Source organism: Geotrypetes seraphini, chromosome 1 (assembly GCF_902459505.1).
Source record: "Geotrypetes seraphini chromosome 1, aGeoSer1.1, whole genome shotgun sequence".
In the NCBI taxonomy this organism is placed as follows: Eukaryota; Metazoa; Chordata; class Amphibia; order Gymnophiona; family Dermophiidae; genus Geotrypetes; species Geotrypetes seraphini.
In genome coordinates, this window is record NC_047084.1 from 457040075 (window position 1) to 457060477 (window position 20403).

Sequence of the window (20403 nt, forward strand, 5' to 3'; positions counted from 1 at the left end):
GCGTCTGAGATCGCGGGAGCAAAGTGGTGAGTGTTTTCCCTGCCTCGGGGCTTGGGTGTCGCGTTGCCGAGTGGAGGGGTGGTTGGGGGCGGAGTCGGCCGTCGGCGGCGTTCGCCGCGTGTGTAAAAAAAAAAAAAAAAACGAAACGCGGCATGGCAACGGAGGCCGGTCAGCGGTGTTCGCGCTGTGGAACGCGCAGAACACCGTCGGGCCTTTGCTCGGCCGAGTGTGAGGCTGCACCAGCTGAAGATGCCTTTTTGCAGGCTTGTGAGCTGGCTATTGCCCGGGTCAGAGAGGCAAGGGAAATTTCCCCGGCACACGAGGGTGAGTCAGAGCTGCGGGGCTCTTCCTTGGCAGGGGGGAGTTCGGCGGCGGTGGGGGAGGCGGGAGCGCCAGCGGAAGTCGCGGCCCCGCTCCCCGGCACGGATCAGGGCGCTTCAGCGGCCCTTCCGTTTGGTTCATTTTCGCCGGAATTTGTGATGCTGCTGCACCGGGCATATTTGTTACAGGGTGCGCAGCCCGCCCCGCCGGTGCCGGTGGTCAATGTGTCCCGGCCGGTGCCCTCGACGTCGGCGGTGGTGACTGGTGAGACAGGCAGACCGGCTGAGGGCACGGTGGGGTCGCCGGCGAGGTCACTGGTAGCAAAGAAGCGTAGGCTCGCGACCGCGGAGGCAGAGGACATTCTGCCTAGATCCCCTTTTTCTCTTCCGGAATCGTTGGAGGAGGGGGAGGTCCTGGATTGGGATGCAGTGGATCCCCCGGGTCAAGAACTGGATGCCCGTCCGCTTTGCGGTTATTTCATAGAGAAGAACTTTCTTCCTTAATTTCGAAGGCTTTACAGGGGCTGAATATTTCTCAGGCAGATACTGCGGTATCAGGTAATCCCCTGATGGCAGGCACACGTAGGCCACCTAAGTCTTTTCCGGTGCATGAAGCCATGCAGGAGCTGATCTCGGCGCAATGGGATACGCCAGAGGCCAGTTTAAGGGTGGCAAAAGCCATGCGGCTCTTGTATCCGGTTGACCCGACTGAACTGGACAGGTTTAAATTACCCAGGGTGGATGCTTTGGTGGCGGCGGTAACCAAAAAGACTACCTTACCGGTGGAGGGGGGAGTGACGTTGAAGGATGCGCAGGATAGGAAGATTGAAGCTTCCTTAAAAATGTCCTTTGATGTAGCAGCGGTTACCTTGCAGGCCGCAATCTGCAGCTCTTATGCGGCCCGAGCATGTTTGCAGTGGTCGCAAGTAATGTCAGATAATTTAATGGAGTCTGGGGGTTCTGGCCCTTCGGAGCTGGCAGATTTAGAATCCGGATTGGCTTATTTGGCAGACTCCTTATATGATATGATTAGGGCGTCTGCGAAACAGATGTCTCTTTCAGTGGTATCTCGCAGATCCTTATGGCTCAGGCATTGGGCGGCCGATGCTGCTTCTAAGCTTCGGCTGGTGAGGCTCCCTTTTAAAGGGGGTTTGTTGTTTGGAGAAGATTTAGATAAACTGGTGAAAGATTTTGGGGATACCAAAACTCAACGTTTACCGGAGGATAGGGCTAGGCCCCAGGTGAGGCCCTCCTCGTCTAGACCGCGCTTCAGGGATGTGCGGAGATCCAGGTCTAGTAAGCCCTTCTTCAGATCGGCATCTGGTTCGTCCTCTGCTTCGAGACCGAGGTTTCAGCAGAGGGGTTCCTTTCGTACGACGAGACCCTCTGCAGGGCAGCCAACTCGTACCCCAGCCTCTCGCACTCCACAATGACGGGGGCTTGGCTCCCTCCGCCTTTCCCTTAGGGGGCCGGCTTTCGGAGTTCCGGGCGGAGTGGGCCACGATCACGTCAGATCAGTGGGTGTTGGACATTGTTCAAGAAGGGTACAAGTTAGAGTTCGCCTCTCCCGTCGTAGATTCTTTCTTGGTGTCCCCGTGCAATGGGGTGGCCAAGGGAGACGCGGTCAGGATGACTCTTCAGGGGCTGCTCGAGCTAGGGGCGGTGGTGCCGGTGCCCCCGGAAGAGGTAGGCAGCGGTATATATTCCCTTTACTTCATTGTGCCAAAGAAGGGGGGGTCCTTCAGGCCGGTGCTGGATCTCAAAAGAGTCAACAGATTTCTCAGTGTTCGCCATTTCCGCATGGAGACGGTGCGCTCGGTTATTGTGGCTGTAAGACCAGGAGAGTTCCTCACGTCCCTCGATCTCAAGGAGGCGTACCTCCATATTCCGATCTGGCCTCCGCATCAGCGATATCTGCGGTTTGCGATTCTAGGTCAGCATTATCAGTTTCGGGCAATGCCCTTTGGTTTGGCAACGGCTCCCCGCACCTTTTCCAAGGTCATGGTGGTGGTAGCCGCCTTCCTACGCAAGGAAGGGATTCGGGTACACCCTTACTTAGACGACTGGTTAATCCGCGCCTCGTCCAGGCAGGAGAGTGTGGCGGTTACTCAGCGAGTGATCTCTCTCCTCCAGTCGTTGGGGTGGATTGTCAACTTTCCCAAGAGTTTTCTGTCCCCATCGCAGTCGTTGGTGCATCTGGGGGTGCGGTTCGACACGGCGCTGGGGAAAGTATTTCTACCCCGAGACCGGGGGGAGAAATTGCAGGCTCAGATTCGCCTACTTCTCGGGTCGGCCAGACCTCGAGTTTGGGATTATGTACAGGTGCTGGGCTCCATGGTGGCGACTCTGGAGGTGGTCCCCTGGGCGCGGAGCCACATGAGACCCTTACAGCACTCTCTGCTCTCTCGCTGGTCCCCAGCTTCGCTGAACTACAATGTGCGTCTCCAATGGAGTCGTCGAGCAGCTCGCAGCATGCAGTGGTGGCTCCACGAGTTGCATCTTTGGAGGGGCATGCCGTTGGCCACGCCGGACTGGGTGGTGGTCACAACGGATGCCAGTCTGCGGGGATGGGGGGCCCAGTGCCTGCAGGCGTCAGTGCAGGGGATGTGGTCCTTCCAGGAGGCCCAGTGGCCCATCAATTTGTTGGAATTAAGAGCGGTCAGACTGGCGCTGCAGGCTTTTCAGTCGCTGATTCAGGACAAGCCGACCAGAATCTTTTCGGACAGTGTCACGGCGGTCGCCTATGTCAATCGGCAGGGGGGCACCCGGAGTCCGCGGTTGGCAGAAGAGGCAAGAACTTTGTTTCAATGGGCAGAAGGACATGTTCCGCTTCTGTCGGCGGCACACATTGCAGGTCACGAAAACGTGCAAGCGGACTTTCTCAGCAGGAATCTTCTGGATCCGGGCGAGTGGGAGTTGTCTGCTCCAGCGTTCAGCCTGATAGTCCGTCGGTGGGGGTTGCCGGAGATGGATCTCATGGCCTTGTCCCGCAATACGAAGTTGCCTCGGTTCTTCAGCAGACGCAAGGAAATGGGATCGGAGGGGGTGAACGCGTTAGCTCTCCCATGGCCTCCGAATTCCCTGCTGTATGTGTTCCCACCTTGGCCCATGATAGGTCGAGTGTTACAGCGCATCTCTCGCTTTCACGGCCGAGTCATCCTGGTGGCTCCGGATTGGCCGCGTCGGCCGTGGTACGCAGATCTGATTCAGCTGGCGGTAGGCGAGCGACTGATGTTCCAGGTAACTCCCGACTTACTAACTCAGGGTCCAATTTGGATGGAAGATCCGGCCCGCTTTGGTCTTACGGCCTGGCTATTGAGCGGTCAAGGCTAAAAAAGAAGGGCTATTCAGAGCGGGTGATCACCACCCTGCTTAAAGCCAAGAAACTTTCGACATCAGCCTCCTATGCAAGAGTCTGGAGGATTTTTGAGGGATGGTGCGGTCGCCAAGGATTGGAGCCCTTCAAGGCTTCTCTCCCGGCTATTCTGGCTTTCCTGCAGGAGGGCGTAGAGAAAGGGTTAGCCTATAACTCTTTAAAGGTTCAGGTGGCGGCCATTGCCTGTTACAGGGGCCGGGTGGATCGCTCGGCTCTCGCGTCGCAGCCGGACATGGTCCGTTTCCTCAAAGGAGTTCACCATATCCGCCCGCCGGTAAAGCGAATTTGTCCATCATGGAATCTTAAACTCGTCCTTGGGAAGTTGCAGGGGGCACCTTTTGAGCCCCTGGCAGCGGCCACGTTGAAAGATGTCACCCTGAAAACAGTTTTTTTGGTGGCGATAGCTTCAGCAAGGCGAGTATCGGAGCTGCAAGCGCTTTCTTGCAGAGAACCCTTTTTGCGTTTTTCGGAAACTGGGGTGTCGGTGCGTACGGTGCCGTCCTTCCTGCCGAAGGTTATTTCGTCCTTTCATGTGAACCAGAGTTTGTTCCTGCCATCCTTCCGGAAGGAGGATTGTGGGAAACAATTTTGGTCTTTACGGCTTCTGGATGTAAGACGTATGCTTCTCCATTATTTGGGAGTGACGAATGATTTTCGTCGGTCGGACCATCTCTTTGTCGCGTTCGCGGGTAAAAACAAAGGGATGGCGGCGTCTAAAGCGTCCATTGCGCGTTGGGTCAAGGACACGATTGCTTCGGCGTATGTGTTGTCAGGGAAGAAGGTACCGGAGCACCTTCATGCTCATTCCACTCGGGCTTTGGCTACATCTTGGGCGGAGTCCGGGGGGATGTCTTTGGAGGAGATTTGCCGGGCGGCCACTTGGTCGTCGGGAAATACTTTTTCAAAGCATTATCGGTTAGATGTAGCGGCCCGTGCAGAGGCAAGTTTTGGCGCTGCAGTGCTGACAGAGGCAGCATTGGCGTCCCACCCAGTTTGAGTTTGCTTTGCTACATCCCACTAGTCTGGATTCATCTGCTGCTTTGCTATGGAAGGTAAAATTATGGTCTTACCTGTTAATTTTCTTTCCTTTAGAAGCAGCAGATGAATCCAGAGCCCCTCCCCATAGGCACTGGATGTGTGAAGGGTGTTTAGTTGATTGGGTTAGTTGGGGCTATGGTTGGTAAGTGTATTATTTCATTGCTGAAAAAAACAAAACAAAAAAAAAAACAAATGAAAAACAAAGGATAATATTATGAAGAGATAGACACATTTTCTACTGGAATGGAGTTTTGTTGCGGCTCATTCTCCTTTCGGGATGCTTGGGCAAAAGTGCATAACTGAAGCAACAGAAGGAACACCAGGCTTTAAGGCCAACTGTTAATCAGTTCTCTATCTCCACCTGCTGGTCGATGTGAGCTATACCCACTAGTCTGGATTCATCTGCTGCTTCTAAAGGAAAGAAAATTAACAGGTAAGACCATAATTTTACCTTCCTCCGGCGGGTCGAACGGGCCGGCCACGTGGCTCAGGCCCACTGGCTTCGACCTCGCGGCGGAGATTTTCCGGCCTATGTCCCGGCCAATCACCGGGTTTAAAAAGTGCAGCAAGTGCCAACGCGCGATTTCACTTACGGACCCTCACCTGCGCTGTTTGCAGTGTTTGGGCCCTGACCACATCCCGAAATCGTGCAGGCCTTGCTCTACCCTTACGGCACGCTCATTCAAACGGCGTTGCCTATTGTGGGAATCGATGTTCAAGATGGACGCAGCTAAGGATCCCTCAGCCTCCACTTCATCTGATACCTCCCCGGTTCGGGCGAAACCGGTATCGACCCCTCCTGCATCGAGTGTGGTGAAACCGGCATCGTTCATCCCGACACCATCCACGAGCTCGACGTCGGTGCCTGCCCCGGTCTCCTCGGTTCAGGTACCTCTTCCTTCCACAGTGCCACCAGTGGTCATCAAAGTGCCGAAAGCTACTAAGCAGAAGCACTCGACCTCGAAGGAGCGCGATGACCGTGCAGGAAGACCCCCTTTCGGTGCGGATCCCTCCTTATCGGCTTCGCTACGGTCCATGCTGGAAGCTCAATTCGTTGAGCTCATGCAGACCATCGGACCCGGGCTCATCGCTGCCATACAGGGTGACCTCCCGGTACCGGTCCAAAGGGGCGGTCCGCCCCTCCCCCTCCCCCACGCCGTTCGACCTCGAAATCCGATGAGGACGAACGGGGGAGGGCGGCGATGCCCATGCGGCAAGCCTCGCCTACCGATATGCCGCCATTAGAGCCCATTACGCCTCCGCGCCAACATGGGACCAGACCTCCGATCGATACTCAAAGCCCTGGGCATAGTCAGGAAGAGTTCTTCCGTACTCCTTACCAGACTTGGGTAGCATCGCAAGAATCCGCATCGCAACCCCAGTTGCGATCCACCGCTTCCAGCCCTATCCACCACTTGGGGGCCTCGGGAGACCATGCGATGCACAGACGACCCCGATCTCCGTCCCGCCACCGAGACGGGCACCGATCAAGACACTCATCCTGGCACTCTTCACGCCATTCGGAGGTGTCACCGCAGAAAAAACTGCAACGTATGGGATACTCCTCATCAGAGGTGTCCCCTCCGGAGGGACCGGAATACGAGGAGACACCCGTACCCGATTCTCCTTGCCACTCCCCGATGTCCATGGACCCGGAGGCCTCTTCCTCCTCCAGCCCGTCCCACAGACCGACGCTGGCGGATCAATTGTCTTTCTCATCATTCCTCCGACAAATGGCGGATGATCTGGATGTGACCCTTGACACGGGCTCCCGATACTCCAAAGAGTATCTGGACACCATGCATTTACCTAACCCTCCGACGGAGTCGCTTCGGCTCCCCCTGCATAAATTGCTGGATCAGACCTTCATGCAGTGTTTCGAAACACCGTACTCTATACCGGCGATTCCCAGCAAACTCGATGCTCGATACCGCATCGTGCACCATAAAGGGTTTGAGGGCCCTCAACTCTCCCACCAATCCCTACTGGTCGAGTCCTCTCTTAAACGCTCTCATCCCTCTCAGGTCTATGCCTCTGTACCGCCGGGCCGAGAGGGGAGAACGATGGACAAATTTGGTAGAAAATTCTATCAAAACTCCATGATGGCGTCACGGGTGCTGAACTACAATTTCTTTTTCTCTTCCTATCTGGAGTTCTTCTTGCCGGTGCTCCGCAAGTTCACTCCATTCATAGACACCCAAGCTCAATTCGAGTTCGAGGAAGTGGTAGCCTCCCTCTCCCAATTACGCCTCCAGCTGATGCAATCCTCCTTCGATGCATTCGAACTCTCGGCACGTGCTGCCGCAAGCGCGGTAGCCATGCGTCGCCTGGCATGGCTCCGTACAATCGATATGGATCCCAACCTCCAGGACAGACTCGCCAACGTACCATGTGCGGGAGCTGACCTGTTCGATGAGTCTATCGAAACTGTTACCAAGAAGCTGTCGGATCACGAAAAATCTTTTCAATCCATCCTGCGGCCCAAACCCAAACCTCAACAGTCTCGACCTTCCAGGCCACCCCTGATTTACCAGCGGCGTTACATGCCCAGACAAACGCCTGCTGCGAGACAACCTGCGAAGAGACAACCTCCCCAGAAGTCTCAGCAAAAACCTCAGCCACCGGCTGCACCTAAGGCTCCCCAGCCCTTTTGACTCCCCTCCTGGGAGCATAACCGACACCGTTCTGCACTCAGCCTCTCCCATAGGGGGCCGCCTCCATCTTTTTTACCATCGATGGGAGGCCATAACCACGGACCTATGGGTCCTTACCATCATAAGAGAAGGATACTCTCTTCAATTCCATCGGGTCCCCCCGGACCATCCTCCAAGAGAGTATCCTTCAAGCTCGACACAGACCGCCCTTCTTCTTCAGGAAGTCCAAACCTTACTTCAGCTTCGGGCTGTCGAGCCGGTCCCGTCAGACCAACTGAACCGAGGGTTCTACTCCCGGTACTTCCTCGTCCCGAAGAAAGCGGGCGACCTGCGACCCATTTTAGACCTTCGGGCCCTCAACAAGTTTCTGGTCAAAGAGAAGTTTCGCATGTTGACTTTGGCTTCTCTATACCCCCTCCTCGAGCAGAACGACTGGTTATGCTCCCTGGATCTCAAGGAGGCCTACACTCACATCCCCATTCACCCGGCCTCCCGAAAGTTCCTCAGATTTCGGGTGGGAAATCTGCACCTACAGTATCGAGTGCTACCATTCGGCCTCTCTTCGTCCCCCAGAGTCTTCACAAAGTGCCTGGTGGTAGTGGCCGCGGCACTCCGAGACAGGGGTCTACAGGTGTTCCCATACCTCGACGACTGGCTCATCAAGGCCCCGTCAGCCCCAGAGGTCACTTCGGCGGTCTTGGCTACAACCTACTTCCTCCAGAATTTGGGCTTCGAGATCAACTTTTCCAAGTCTCATCTACAACCCACCCAGTCCCTCCCCTTCATCGGAGCGGTCCTGGACACCACTCGACTCCGAGCATTCCTGCCTCTGCAACGCATGGAGTCTCTTCTTCATCTCTGCCAGTCGGTGTCTACTCGCCAAACCCTACCGGCGAGACAACTGATGGTGCTCCTGGGCCATATGGCCTCCACAGTACATGTGACACCCTTTGCCAGACTCCATCTCAGGATCCCCCAGTGGACCCTGGCATCACAGTGGAATCAGACGTCCGATCCACTATCCAAACACATCTTAGTCACACCTGCTCTTCGGCAGTCTCTACTTTGGTGGATGACCTCTTCGAATCTATCCAGAGGTTTGCTGATGCACTCTCCCCCCCATCAGAAAGTTCTCACAACCGATTCATCGAATTATGCATGGGGGGCCCACCTGGATGGTCTCCGCACCCAAGGATTCTGGACCAGTGCGGAAAGACTACACCAAATCAATCTACTGGAGCTCAGAGCCATCTTCAATGCGCTCCAAGCTTTCCAACACCTACTTCACGACATGGTGATCCTCATTCGCACAGACAATCAGGCCGCCATGTATTATATCAACAAGCAAGGAGGCACGGGCTCGGCCCTCCTTTGCCAGGAAGCTCTACGAGTCTGGGACTGGGCGGTGCGCCACAACGCCTTCCTCAGAGCAGTCTACATTCAGGGGGAGAACAACGTCTTAGCAGACAAACTAAGTCGTCTACTACAACCGCACGAATGGACTCTCCATTCCAGCCCCCTTCACCAAATCTTCACACAGTGGGGGACGCCTCAGATAGACCTCTTTGCGGCTCCCCACAACTCCAAACTGCCTCAGTTTTGCTCCAGGATCTACACTCCTCATCGCCTCGAGGCAGATGCTTTTCTACTGAACTGGGGGAAACGATTTCTATATGCGTTCCCACCATTCCCGCTGATCCAGAAGACTCTGGTCAAGCTGAAACTCGAACAGGCCACCATGATTCTAATAGCTCCTCGGTGGCCCAGACAACCTTGGTTCTCCCTCCTACTTCAACTCAGCAGCAGGGAACCTGTACCACTTCCAGTGTTTCCTTCACTACTTACTCAACATCAAGGATCACTGCTTCATCCCAACCTGCAGTCTCTCCACCTGACAGCTTGGTTCCTCTCAACGTAGCCCCTCACCAATTCTCACAAGAAGTGAGGGAGGTCTTGGAAGCTTCCAGGAAGCCCGCCACTCGACAATGCTACTCCCAGAAATGGACTAGATTCTCCTCATGGTGTGTTTCTAAATCAAAGGAACCTCAGCGAGCTTCCTTATCCTCCGTGCTGGACTATCTCCTACACCTATCTCAATCTGGGCTCAAGTCTACATCCATACGAGTCCACCTGAGCGCTATTGCGGCGTTCCACCAGCCCCTACAAGGGAAACCCCTCTCGGCCCATCCGGTGGTCGCCAGATTTATGAAAGGACTCTTCCATGTTAACCCTCCTCTCAAACCACCCCCAGTAGTTTGGGACCTCAATGTCGTCCTTTCACGTCTCATGAAGCCCCCGTTTGAACCACTCAACAGGGCCCCTCTTAAGTATCTCACCTGGAAAGTGCTTTTCCTTGTAGCCCTTACGTCCGCTCGCAGAGTCAGCGAACTCCAGGCATTGATGGCGGATCCACCATTCACAGTATTCCATCATGACAAGGTGGTCCTCCGCACTCACCCGAAATTCCTGCCTAAGGTGGTCTCCGAATTTCATCTCAACCAATCCATTGTACTTCCAGTATTCTTCCCTAAGCCCCATTCTCACCACGGAGAATCGGCCCTTCACACTCTAGACTGTAAACGTGCTTTGGCTTTCTACCTGGATCGCACCAAGCCACACAGAACCACTCCTCAACTTTTTGTCTCCTTCGACCCTAATAAGTTGGGAAGACCCGTATCAAAGCGCACCATCTCTAATTGGATGGCGGCTTGTATCTCTTTCTGCTATGCCCAGGCTGGATTATCACTTCCTTGTAAGGTCACAGCCCATAAGGTCAGAGCAATGGCAGCCTCAGTAGCATTCCTCAGATCAACACCAATCGAGGAAATTTGTAAGGCTGCCACCTGGTCCTCGGTTCACACATTCACCTCACATTATTGTCTGGATACTCTCTCCAGACGGGATGGACAGTTTGGCCAAACAGTATTGAAAAATTTATTCTCTTAAGTCGCCAACTCCCCCTCCATCCCACTGAGGTTAGCTTGGAGGTCACCCACTAGTGAGAATACCTGCCTGCTTGTCCTGGGATAAAGCAATGTTACTTACCGTAACAGTTGTTATCCAGGGACAGCAGGCAGCTATTCTCACGTCCCACCCACCTCCCCTGGGTTGGCTTCTCAGGCTAGCTACCTGAACTGAGGAGACACGCCCGGACCTCCGGGCGGGAAGGCACCGGCGCATGCGCGGTGCGGGCATCTAGAAACTTTTAAGTTTCTACAAGCAACACGTGCTTGTGAGACGTCCGTACCGGGGCTCTGTCTGATGACATCACCCACTAGTGAGAATAGCTGCCTGCTGTCCCTGGATAACAACTGTTACGGTAAGTAACATTGCTTTCTCTGGCGTTTGCTTACTGTATTTATGTAGCGGTTAGTTGCCTCGTTCAGTATGGATTTCAGATTTGACCACATAGTTTCCGGATTGTCGGTTTCTGCATGGTTATGCAGCTCTCGATGGACAAAGTCTCCCATATTGTCGAAGTCTGCGCCCCTAAAGTTGAGGACCCTCGTCGCTGTGTTTGATTTAGAGAAGCCTTTCCTGAGGTTGAGCCATACCATGTTATGGTCACTGGTGGCCAGCGTGTCCCCTACTAATACCTCCGAGACACTGTCTCCGTTGGTGAGTACCAGGTCCAGTATTGCCTGTTCCCTTGTGGGTTCTAATACCATTTGTTTTAGTTGCGCACCCTTGATGGAGGTTAATATTCTTCTGCTACCACACGTAGTTGCTGAGAGTGTGTTCCAATCTGCATCTGGCATGTTGAAGTCCCCCAACAGTACTGTGTCGCCACGCAAAGTGATGTTCTCTATGTCTTCTATCAATTCCTTGTCTTTGTCTTCCTTTTGTCTTGGAGGCCTGTATACCACACCGAGGTAAAGGCATTTTTCATTCCCTCTGGCCAGGTTCACCCAGAGTGATTCCCCTGTGTATCTAACCTCTGTGATTCTGGTGGTTATGATATTATCCTTAGTGTATAGTGCTACCCCCCTCCTAACTTGCCCTCTCTGTCCCGACGAAGTAGATTGTAGCCTGGTATAACCATATCCCATCCATGCGAGTCTGTGAACCAGGTCTCGGATATTGCTACTACGTCAAGGTCAGCATTCCTTATCTCTGTTTCTAGTTCCAGGATTTTGTTGCCCAAGCTGTGTGCGTTAACATACATAGCTCTCCAAACTCCTGTCCCTGTTAGTATGGCTCCTATTTTTTTGTGTATACTATGGGTACTTACCCTAGGCTCAGAAGTGTGGGTGCTACTTGCTTCCTCAGGGTGGATCCTTGCTTTTCTGGAATGTGTGTATGTACCCTCCCCCAACTTACCTAGTTTAAAGCCTTCCGAAGTAGTCGTGCTAGTCGATGTCCAAATACTTTCTTGCCTTTCTTGGTCAGGTGTAGTCCGTCAGATCCCTGTAGTCCTTGTAGCGCCTCTCCGTGGTCTAGGAATCCAAAGTTCATCTCCAAACACCATTTGCGAAGCCACTCGTTGGTCCAATGGATACGCTCTTCCCTGTCTCTGCCTTTGCCTCTTACTGGGAGAATTGATGAGAAGACCACCTGTGCTCCTGTCTGCTTCAGCTTCTTTCCCAGGGCTTCGAAGTCTTTAGGGATGCTGTCTGATGTGCTCCTGGCAGTATCGTTGGTACCTACATGAATAAGAAACATAGGGAAATGGTCAGTAGGTTTCAGAAGTTTGTCTAGACTGGTGGTGATGTCTCTGATCCTGGCTCCAGGGAGACAGCAGACCTCCCTTGATTGCAAATCTGGTCTGCAAATTGGCCCTTCGGTGCCTCTTAGCATGGAGTCCCCGATGACCACCACTCTACGCTCCTTCCTAGGGGGTTGATCAGCGATTACTATAGCCGATGTTCTTTGTTTGGAGTTCTCCTGAGCCCCTTCTGTTTCATCCTCGACAGTTCCTTCTTGAAGGACATGAAATCTGTTCTTCAGGGAGAGTTGTGGGGTTGGTTTAGAATTGCCCTGTTTGAGAGAAAAAGAAGAAGAAAGTGAGAATGGGGGGGGGTTTCTTCGCCTGCCAGTAGAGGAGGTTACCAGTTGCCAGGGACCGGCATCTCCAATCATTTCCTGTATTCCAATCGTAGAATTTAGAGCCGTAGGTTTGGGAGTGCCAAGAATGGACTTGTCGTGGGTTCGTTCTGTGATGTGAGACAGTTCCTGGATGGCATCGTCGATGAAGGCCTCGTCCTCCCTGATGCACCTCAAGCGTTTCACCTCCTCCCTGAGGCTCCGCAGTTCCTGCATGATATCCTCGTCTACTTCTACCTGTCTCATCTCCTCTGTCTGCGTAGAGACTGTAGCATACCGTGGGAGGGGGATGGCCTCGGTCAGCACTGAGACATCTGTCCTCCGCTCAGTGGCACTTTCTTCCTTCTGTGTAGAGTCCTTGGCCATCCCCTGGGTCTCTCCAGATACTGGAGTGTTGAACTTGATAGTAGTCTTGGCGCTCCGTGTTCTCCCTGCCATTTCCAAGTGTGAAAGTTTAAATGTTAAAAATAGAAATTTAAGGGATAAAAGTTGTGAGTATGTGAGAAAAGTGTCTGAGATTAAGACGGTGTCTGAATGTGATAAGAGGAAAGAGAAGAGTGTGCTTGCCTGAGTGCTTGCTTGAGTGTGTTTGCCTGAGTGCGTGCTTGAGTGTAATAAAGGAGAGTATCTGTTTTAATGTGAGAGAAGAGAGGAGAGTATCTGGTTTAAAGTGGAAAGGCTCTGTTTAAAGGCCCTTCTTGAGGCCCTTCGCCTACTGCTGATGCGTTGGGGGTGGGCGGAGCTACTCTCGCCGCTTCCCCGAGGTAAAATCTAAGGCTTTTGCCGCTCGCCTTGCCTTGCCCTGCTCACCACGCTGTGCTGAGACTCCCAATCGCCTCCCTCAGCCCTTGCCTGGCTTCCGCAGCGGCTGCGCACCGTCGGCCCGCCTCCTTTTATGGAGGGGCCCGGGCGCCTACTGCTGATGCGTTGGGGGTGGGCGGAGCTACTCTCGCCGCTTCCCCGAGGTAAAATCTAAGGCTTTTGCCGCTCGCCTTGCCTTGCCCTGCTCACCACGCTGTGCTGAGACTCCCAATCGCCTCCCTCAGCCCTCGCCTGGCTTCCGCAGGTTTATATTATTTTGGTTTATATTATTTTTGTTTTTGATCTATGCATGTTTATTTGGAAACCACTGTGACTCCAGGCGGTATATTAAGTTTTTTAAATAAATAAAGGGAGTATTGGGTCTTTGCCACCCTTGTGCGCTAGCCCTTTTTGTCCTGGAATCTTAACCTCATCCTATATGAGGTTCTATATGAGCCCTAGGAGGAGGCCTCACTTATGGACTTAATCGTTAAGACTGTGTTTTCAGTTGCCGTAACTTCGGCCAGAAGGGTATCAGAATTGTAGGCTATGTCCTGCAAGGAACCCTCTGGGTGTGCCGGGTAGTGTCTCGTTTCAAACTATACCTTCCTTCCTTACTGAAAGTAGTTTCCAGTTTTCATGTAAACCAGGAAGTGCATCTCCTGACCTTTTTGCCCTCTGGGGCAAAGAAGGAGGAGAAGATCCTGAAATACCTGGACATCTGAAGAATTATTTTTTTGTTATTTAGAGTTGACGAACGAGTTTCGCCTGTTGGATCATCTCTTTGTGCTCCTGGGGCAGCACAACAGAGACAGTCAGCATCAAAGGAGATCATTTCAAGATGTTTTCGACTGGCAATTTCTTTGTCCTATATTGGGAGCGGAAAACAGTTTCCCGTGGGAATAAAGGCACACTCCACCAGAGGGGTGGCATCATCTTGGGCGGAGTCTAGAGCTGTTTCACCTGAAGAGATCTGTAGGGCTGCTACGTGGTCTTGCCTCCACACTTTTACCAAGTTTTACAGGGTTGATGCAGAGTTCGGTTCTGTGGTACTAGCGGCAGGCTCACTTGTCCCTCCCTAGGCACTAGGTTCTGCTTTGGTACATCCCGTTGGTCTAGACTGATATTCCTGTTGCGCTAGAATGGAAGATTAGGTTCTTACCTTTCCTAATCTTCTTTCTTGTAAACAGGAATATCAGCCTTGATTCCTGCCCTGTTAGTTTGTTAGCCTGCTTTCTGTCTCAGACATGTCTGGAGGGTCAGACTCTTGTTCACTTCCACTGTCTCTTTTGATTAGGGAAGAAAAAAATTTGCAAATTGAGCAACTTTAGAATTGTTGATGCAGGTTGCACACAAGTTTAATTTCACCTAGTTATGCATTGCATAATGTTTGAATTAATGCTCTTTTTGTTGAGCAGAACAGACTTGTGTTTCCTCTGGGAGAATCCTTGCGCTCCTCTCTCTCTTGTATACACACTAGGACTGACTGACTGCTTTGATACAGGCTGAAGAAATCCAGCACAGCCCAGAATGAGAGAAGGAGAATAATATGTAAATTAGGCTGTATACAGACTTCATAATAAAGAAGGGTAAATACCCGTTGGTCAAGACTGATATTCCTGTTTAAAAGAAAGAAAGAAGATTAGCAAAGATAAGAACCTAATCTTCTATTAGGAGCATACTTCAATATATGTGGGAAACAGAGAATCTTCAAATTCAAGTGTTTTATGTAATTTTCAAAATTCTTAACTTTACATTGAAAAAAAGGTGCTGAATAGAAGAAACCTGTAGTTGCTTTGATTGTTGTAATTATGTAGTTACTGTTTCCAGTTTATTAGCCTGTGTCCCAACAGTTTTCCTTCTTCCTCTATTTTTCTTTTATTACATTGTATTTCTTTCCTTTAGCTCTTCTGTTTCGTATCAGTCCATCATTACCCTACCTGTAACTGATACTGGGTTTGTTTGTTTTTTTAATTAAACTGTAAACCGTTTAGAAGTTTCTGACAGAAGGTATATAAAAAATCAAATAAACTTGAATATCAACAGATGACAACAGGACTATATAAATTGTATCACTGTTAATAGAACACAAGACACAGGAGGATTGCGAAGATCTGCAATGCGACATAATAAAGTTCGGGGAATGGGCATCGACGTGGCAGATGAGGTTCAATGTGGATAAGTGTAAAGTGATGCATGCAGGTAACAAAAATCTCTTGCACGAATACAGGATGTCCGGGGCAGTACTTTGAGAGACCTCCCAGAAAAGAGACTGGGGAGTTCTGATTGACAAGTCGATGAAGCCATCCGCGCAATGTGTGGTGGCGGCTAAAAGGGCGAACACAATGCTAGGAATGATAAAGAAGGGGATCACGAACAGATCGGAGAGGGTTATTATGCCACTGTACCAGGCCATGTTGCGCCCTCACCTGGAGTACTGCGTCCAGCACTGGTTGCCGTACATGAAGAAGGACACGGTACTTCTCGAAAGGGTCCAGAGAAGAGCGACTAAGATGGTTAAGGGGCTGGAGGAGTTGCCGTACAGCGAAAGATTAGAGAAACTGGGCCTCTTCTCCCTCGAACACAGGAGATTGAGAGGGGACATGATCGAAACATTCAAGGTACTGAAGGGAATAGACTTAGTAGATAAGGACAGGTTGTTCACCCTCTCCAAGATAGGGAGAACGAGAGGGCACTCTCTAAAATTGAAACGGGATAGATTCCGTACGAACTTAAGGAAGTTCTTCTTCACCCAGAGAGTGGTAGAGAACTGGAATGCTCTTCTGGAGTCTGTCACAGGGGAAAACACCCTCCAGGGATTCAAGACAAAGTTAGACAAGTTCCTGCTGAACCAGAATGTACGCATGTAGGGCTACTCTCAGGGCGCTGGTCTTTGACCAGAGGGCCGCCGCGTGAGCGGACTGCTGGGCACGATGGACCACTGGTCTGACCCAGCAGCGGCACTTCTTATGTTCTTATTAACAATGCCTGCTGGCCTTTCTTGTGAATGACACTGCTTTTCAACCCCTCCTAACTTAGGCAAATGTTTATGCAAATTAGTCCCCACAGTGTGTCCTTGTACATTGTCCCACGTCCCTCCCCCAGGCTGTCTCTGCCACAACATCTCTGAGATATGTTGCACAGTATACCTACCGAGGATTGTCTCTTTTTTTTCTCCCTCCCTCTATTAGAGAGAGTCGTGCTAGGAAAGAGCCAAAGAAACATGCTAACGCTGGTGCCAAAGGCAGTGATTCTTCCTCTGGAGGATCCCATTGGCTGCAAAGGGATCTGCGTGTGAGATTCATTGACAAATTCTACAAAGGAGGCAGATACTACAATGTTAAGGTAGCCATCCCTGCTATAGCAGGTCTTCTGATAATACCCCATCCAGGGGTGCCCATTCTTAACCCTGTGCCCTGCAGCACCGCTGCTCCTTGCTGTTTAGTTTAATGTTTGATTATTTTGTTTTCTTCTTTAGATGACCATTGAAGATGTTTTAACCCCAGACACCTGTATATGCCGGACAGAGGATGGGCAAATTCTAGATGGTAAGGATACGATAATCTTTCTCTCCTTTGCTGTATAATATTTAGGTTACTGTGGAAGTTCACTTGAAAGTATATTAAAGGATTAACAAACAAGTGATGATAACTTTGTATATCAGACCACAAAGAATTTGCACCTTCTCCAGATAGTTCAGTAGTGAATTCATAGGATTCTGTACAGTAGCTGTACTTCCCTTTAGTTGTGAATCTGCAGAAGGGTGCCATTCAAAGTCTCTGAACTCCTCCCCTTCTGCTCTAAACTAACCTATACCCTAATTTTCAGCTCATAAAATATTCACACCTTTATATCCCCAACTCTATCTAGAACATCTTTTCTTTTCTTGTATTACCGCTTCAGATACATAAATAGTGGTATTTTAAAATTAGTATTTACACATGTATGCTATTTACATGCTTTTTAGCTGTAATAAAATTACCTCAATTCTTAACTTTTACCCCCCCCCCCCAAAAAAAAAAAACAAAAACAAAAACTTCCAAAATCTCTCACCCACTAGAATCAGTGGATGGACCCAAAAACCTTGAAGGGGTTCTATTCCAGCTTTTTTTTCATTCTCTATGAACACGCAAGGTCTTCAGCCAATCTTTGATCTTCGTCCTTTAAATAAATTTCTCACACCAGAAACATTCCGGATGATTTCTCTTCCCAGCAATCCTTCGCCTTCTCAGCCACATCAATTGGTTAGCCGCCTTGGATCTCAAAGATGCATACAGTCACATCCCAATTCATCCTGCCCACCGGAAATTCCTCAGATTCATGTGTCTCACAAAGATTACTAATTCAAAGTTCTACCTTTCGGCCTATCATCAGCCCCATGTGTGTTCACAAAGTGTTTGACAGTGGTAGCAGTCGACCTCAGGGTAACACATCACATGATATTTTCCTTACCTGATCGACTGGCTCCTGGTAGCTCATTCCAAGGAGTAGCTATTGCTTACCATTCAAGCCACAGTGCACTCCTTCCAAGCACTTGGCTTTTTAATCAGTTCCGACAAATCCAACCTGCAGCCTGTACATTACCTCACGTATGTAGGCACAAGTTTAGACACTGTCACTACAAGGGCTTATCTACCAGAAGAACTGGCAATTATTGCTCTGGCGAATCGGATACAACATTCTTCTTCTCTTCTGGCACGCAGAGTGTTGCGCCTTCCTCTAGTGCCGCATGCCAGACTACACATGTGTCCTCTGTAACGGCATCTCAAGCTAAATTGAAATCAGTATTTTCCAGTCTCTGGCCACTTTGATTCCTTTTTCAGCAAAAGTCAAAGTTTTGGCGATTCATTCTCTGGCCCTCAAACAAGGATGCTCGCTGCAGCCTCCACCTTCTCTTCTCACCATGACTACAGATGCCTCCAACAAAAGTTGGGGAGCGCATCTCAAGCACCTTCAAACTCAAGGTATGTGGTCAGAAAAAGAACTCCACTTCCACATCAATCTGCTAGAGCTTCGTGCAATTTATTATGCCCTCAGAGCGTTCAGCAGGTATGGGTGCAACACACGACTTCTAATTCAAACAGACAACCAGGTAGCAATGTTCTATCAGAACAAACAGGGGGGGTTCAGGATCCTTACCCCTGTACAAAGAGGCTCATCATCTGGATTTTTTCTCTCTCACTTTCCACAGATATACAAGCAGTGTACATTCCAGTTAAATTGAATGTCATTGCAGATTCCTTCAGTCAAAGCTCGACCCTCACAAGTAGACCTTAAACACGGAAGTACTACAATCCATTTTTCACCAATGGGGCACTACTGTTATGGATCTCTTTGCTTCAGCAAACAATGCTCAGTGTACTCATTATTGCTCCTTACGACCAGCTCATCATGCAGTCGCCAGGGACACTTTCTCGATTCCATGGACTTCCAGTCTGTTGTACGCATTTCCGCCGATTCCTCTCAACTACAAGGTTCTTCAAAAGACCATCAGAGACAAAGCTCGACTGATTCTTATAGTGTCTTGTTGGCCCAGACAGATCTGGTATCCCATCCTTCTGGGCCTGCTGGATGCACATCCAATTCCATTAGGTGATCATCCGTCTCTTTTGTTCCAGCGGAATATTCACCTATTACATCTCAATCTTCACAGCTGCATCTTACAGCTTGGAGATTGAACGGGCAGTCTTTGCTGATGTTCCAGTCTCGTCAGCAGTAAAAACCATACTTCTTGCAGCCAGAAAGCCATCTACCAGGAAGTCTTATCAGTTAATATGGAAACGGTTTTCGATCTGGGCAGGCTCACAAGATCAAGACCCATTCCACTGCCCTATGGATCACATTTTAACTTATTTACTGCATTTATCAAATTCAGGTCTTAAGTTCAACGCCTTCACCTTTCAGCTATATCAGCCTACCACCATTTTTTAGATGGAAACCTCTTTCTCAAAATCCTCTGGTCTCCCAATTTTTGAGAGGTCTTAACAATGTCCGACCTCCACTTCATACGCCACCTTCAGCCTGGGATCTCAACATTTTTTTGGGACCAGTTGATGAAGGATCCCTTTGAGCCCTTGGGATCTGCTACACTACAGTTCCTAACATGGAAAACAGCCTTTTTAGTGGCCCTTACTTTGGCCAGAAGAGTTAGCCAACTGCAAGCACTGGTTTATCTATGAACCATTATCTTCAATTTTTTCCCGATAAGGTGCTTCTTTGTATTCATCCAAAGTTTCTTCCAATCAGTTATTCGTTTCCTTCAATGCAACTACTCAAGGACATGCAGTTTCTAAACGAACTGTATTGTCCGGGATCGCTAATTGCCTCTCTCTTGCTTATAAGAAAGCTTCCGTGTCTCTTCCAGGTCACATTGGAGCACATCAAATATGAGCGACAGCTTCATCAGTTGCAAGCTTGAGAGTAGTTCCCATACAAGATATCCGCAAAGCAGCAACTTGGTCTTTAGTTCATATGTTTGCTAAGCATTATTGTTTAGGTTGAAACAATTTTTATTGATGGCAAAACATGGGAAACAACCAAAACAGAGTAATACAGCAGTACAAATCATGAAGCAAAGAAAAAGAAAAGGATCAAACAGTCATCAAGTTTCCACCCAGCCCTCCCCCAACTATCCCAAAACAAACAACAACCCATTCTCAGGAAAAAGGAGAAAAGAAGCCATAAGACACGTATACTCTTAGTGTCCCATGGCAAACCAAGCCCAAAAACCACCCCTCCACTGAAGCCCTCTACCCCAACCCAAAACTAACCCACCCCAAAGCATTATTGTTTAGACCAAAGTTCAGCACAAGACGTTCAATTTGGACACTCTGTTCTTTGCAATTTGTTTCCATTATCGAAAAAAAAAAAAAAAACCCCACAAACTTTTGATTTGCCTCCTCCCATTTTCTTGTTAAGGCTAGTGACTCACCATCAAGTGGGGCTGTATTACCCTGCTTGTCTACCGGAGAAAGTGAAGTTGCTTACCAGTAACAGGAGCTCTCCGTAGACAGCAAGGGAATGCAGCCACACTTGCCTGACCTCCATCCCCACATATCAGCTTAATTAATGAGCAGGCTATGGGGGGTGGAGCTCCACAGACAAGGTGGCTGCACATGCCCAGTAGATGAAAAAAAAAATTTGTTGTAGCTAGGGGAGAGTTCCACGAGAC

The 20403-nt window shown here is 50.2% G+C and overlaps 1 protein-coding gene across 2 annotated transcripts in view; it reads left to right on the forward strand.

Moving 5' to 3' along the window:
- GPKOW (G-patch domain and KOW motifs) overlaps nt 1-20403 on the forward strand; it is a 77772-nt gene that overhangs the window by 41018 nt on the left and 16351 nt on the right. For both annotated transcript variants that reach the window (XM_033922184.1, XM_033922195.1), the window contains exons 8-9: nt 16424-16577; nt 16711-16780. In XM_033922184.1, the coding sequence (XP_033778075.1) occupies nt 16424-16577; nt 16711-16780 (224 nt within the window). The remainder of the gene's footprint in view (nt 1-16423; nt 16578-16710; nt 16781-20403) is intronic.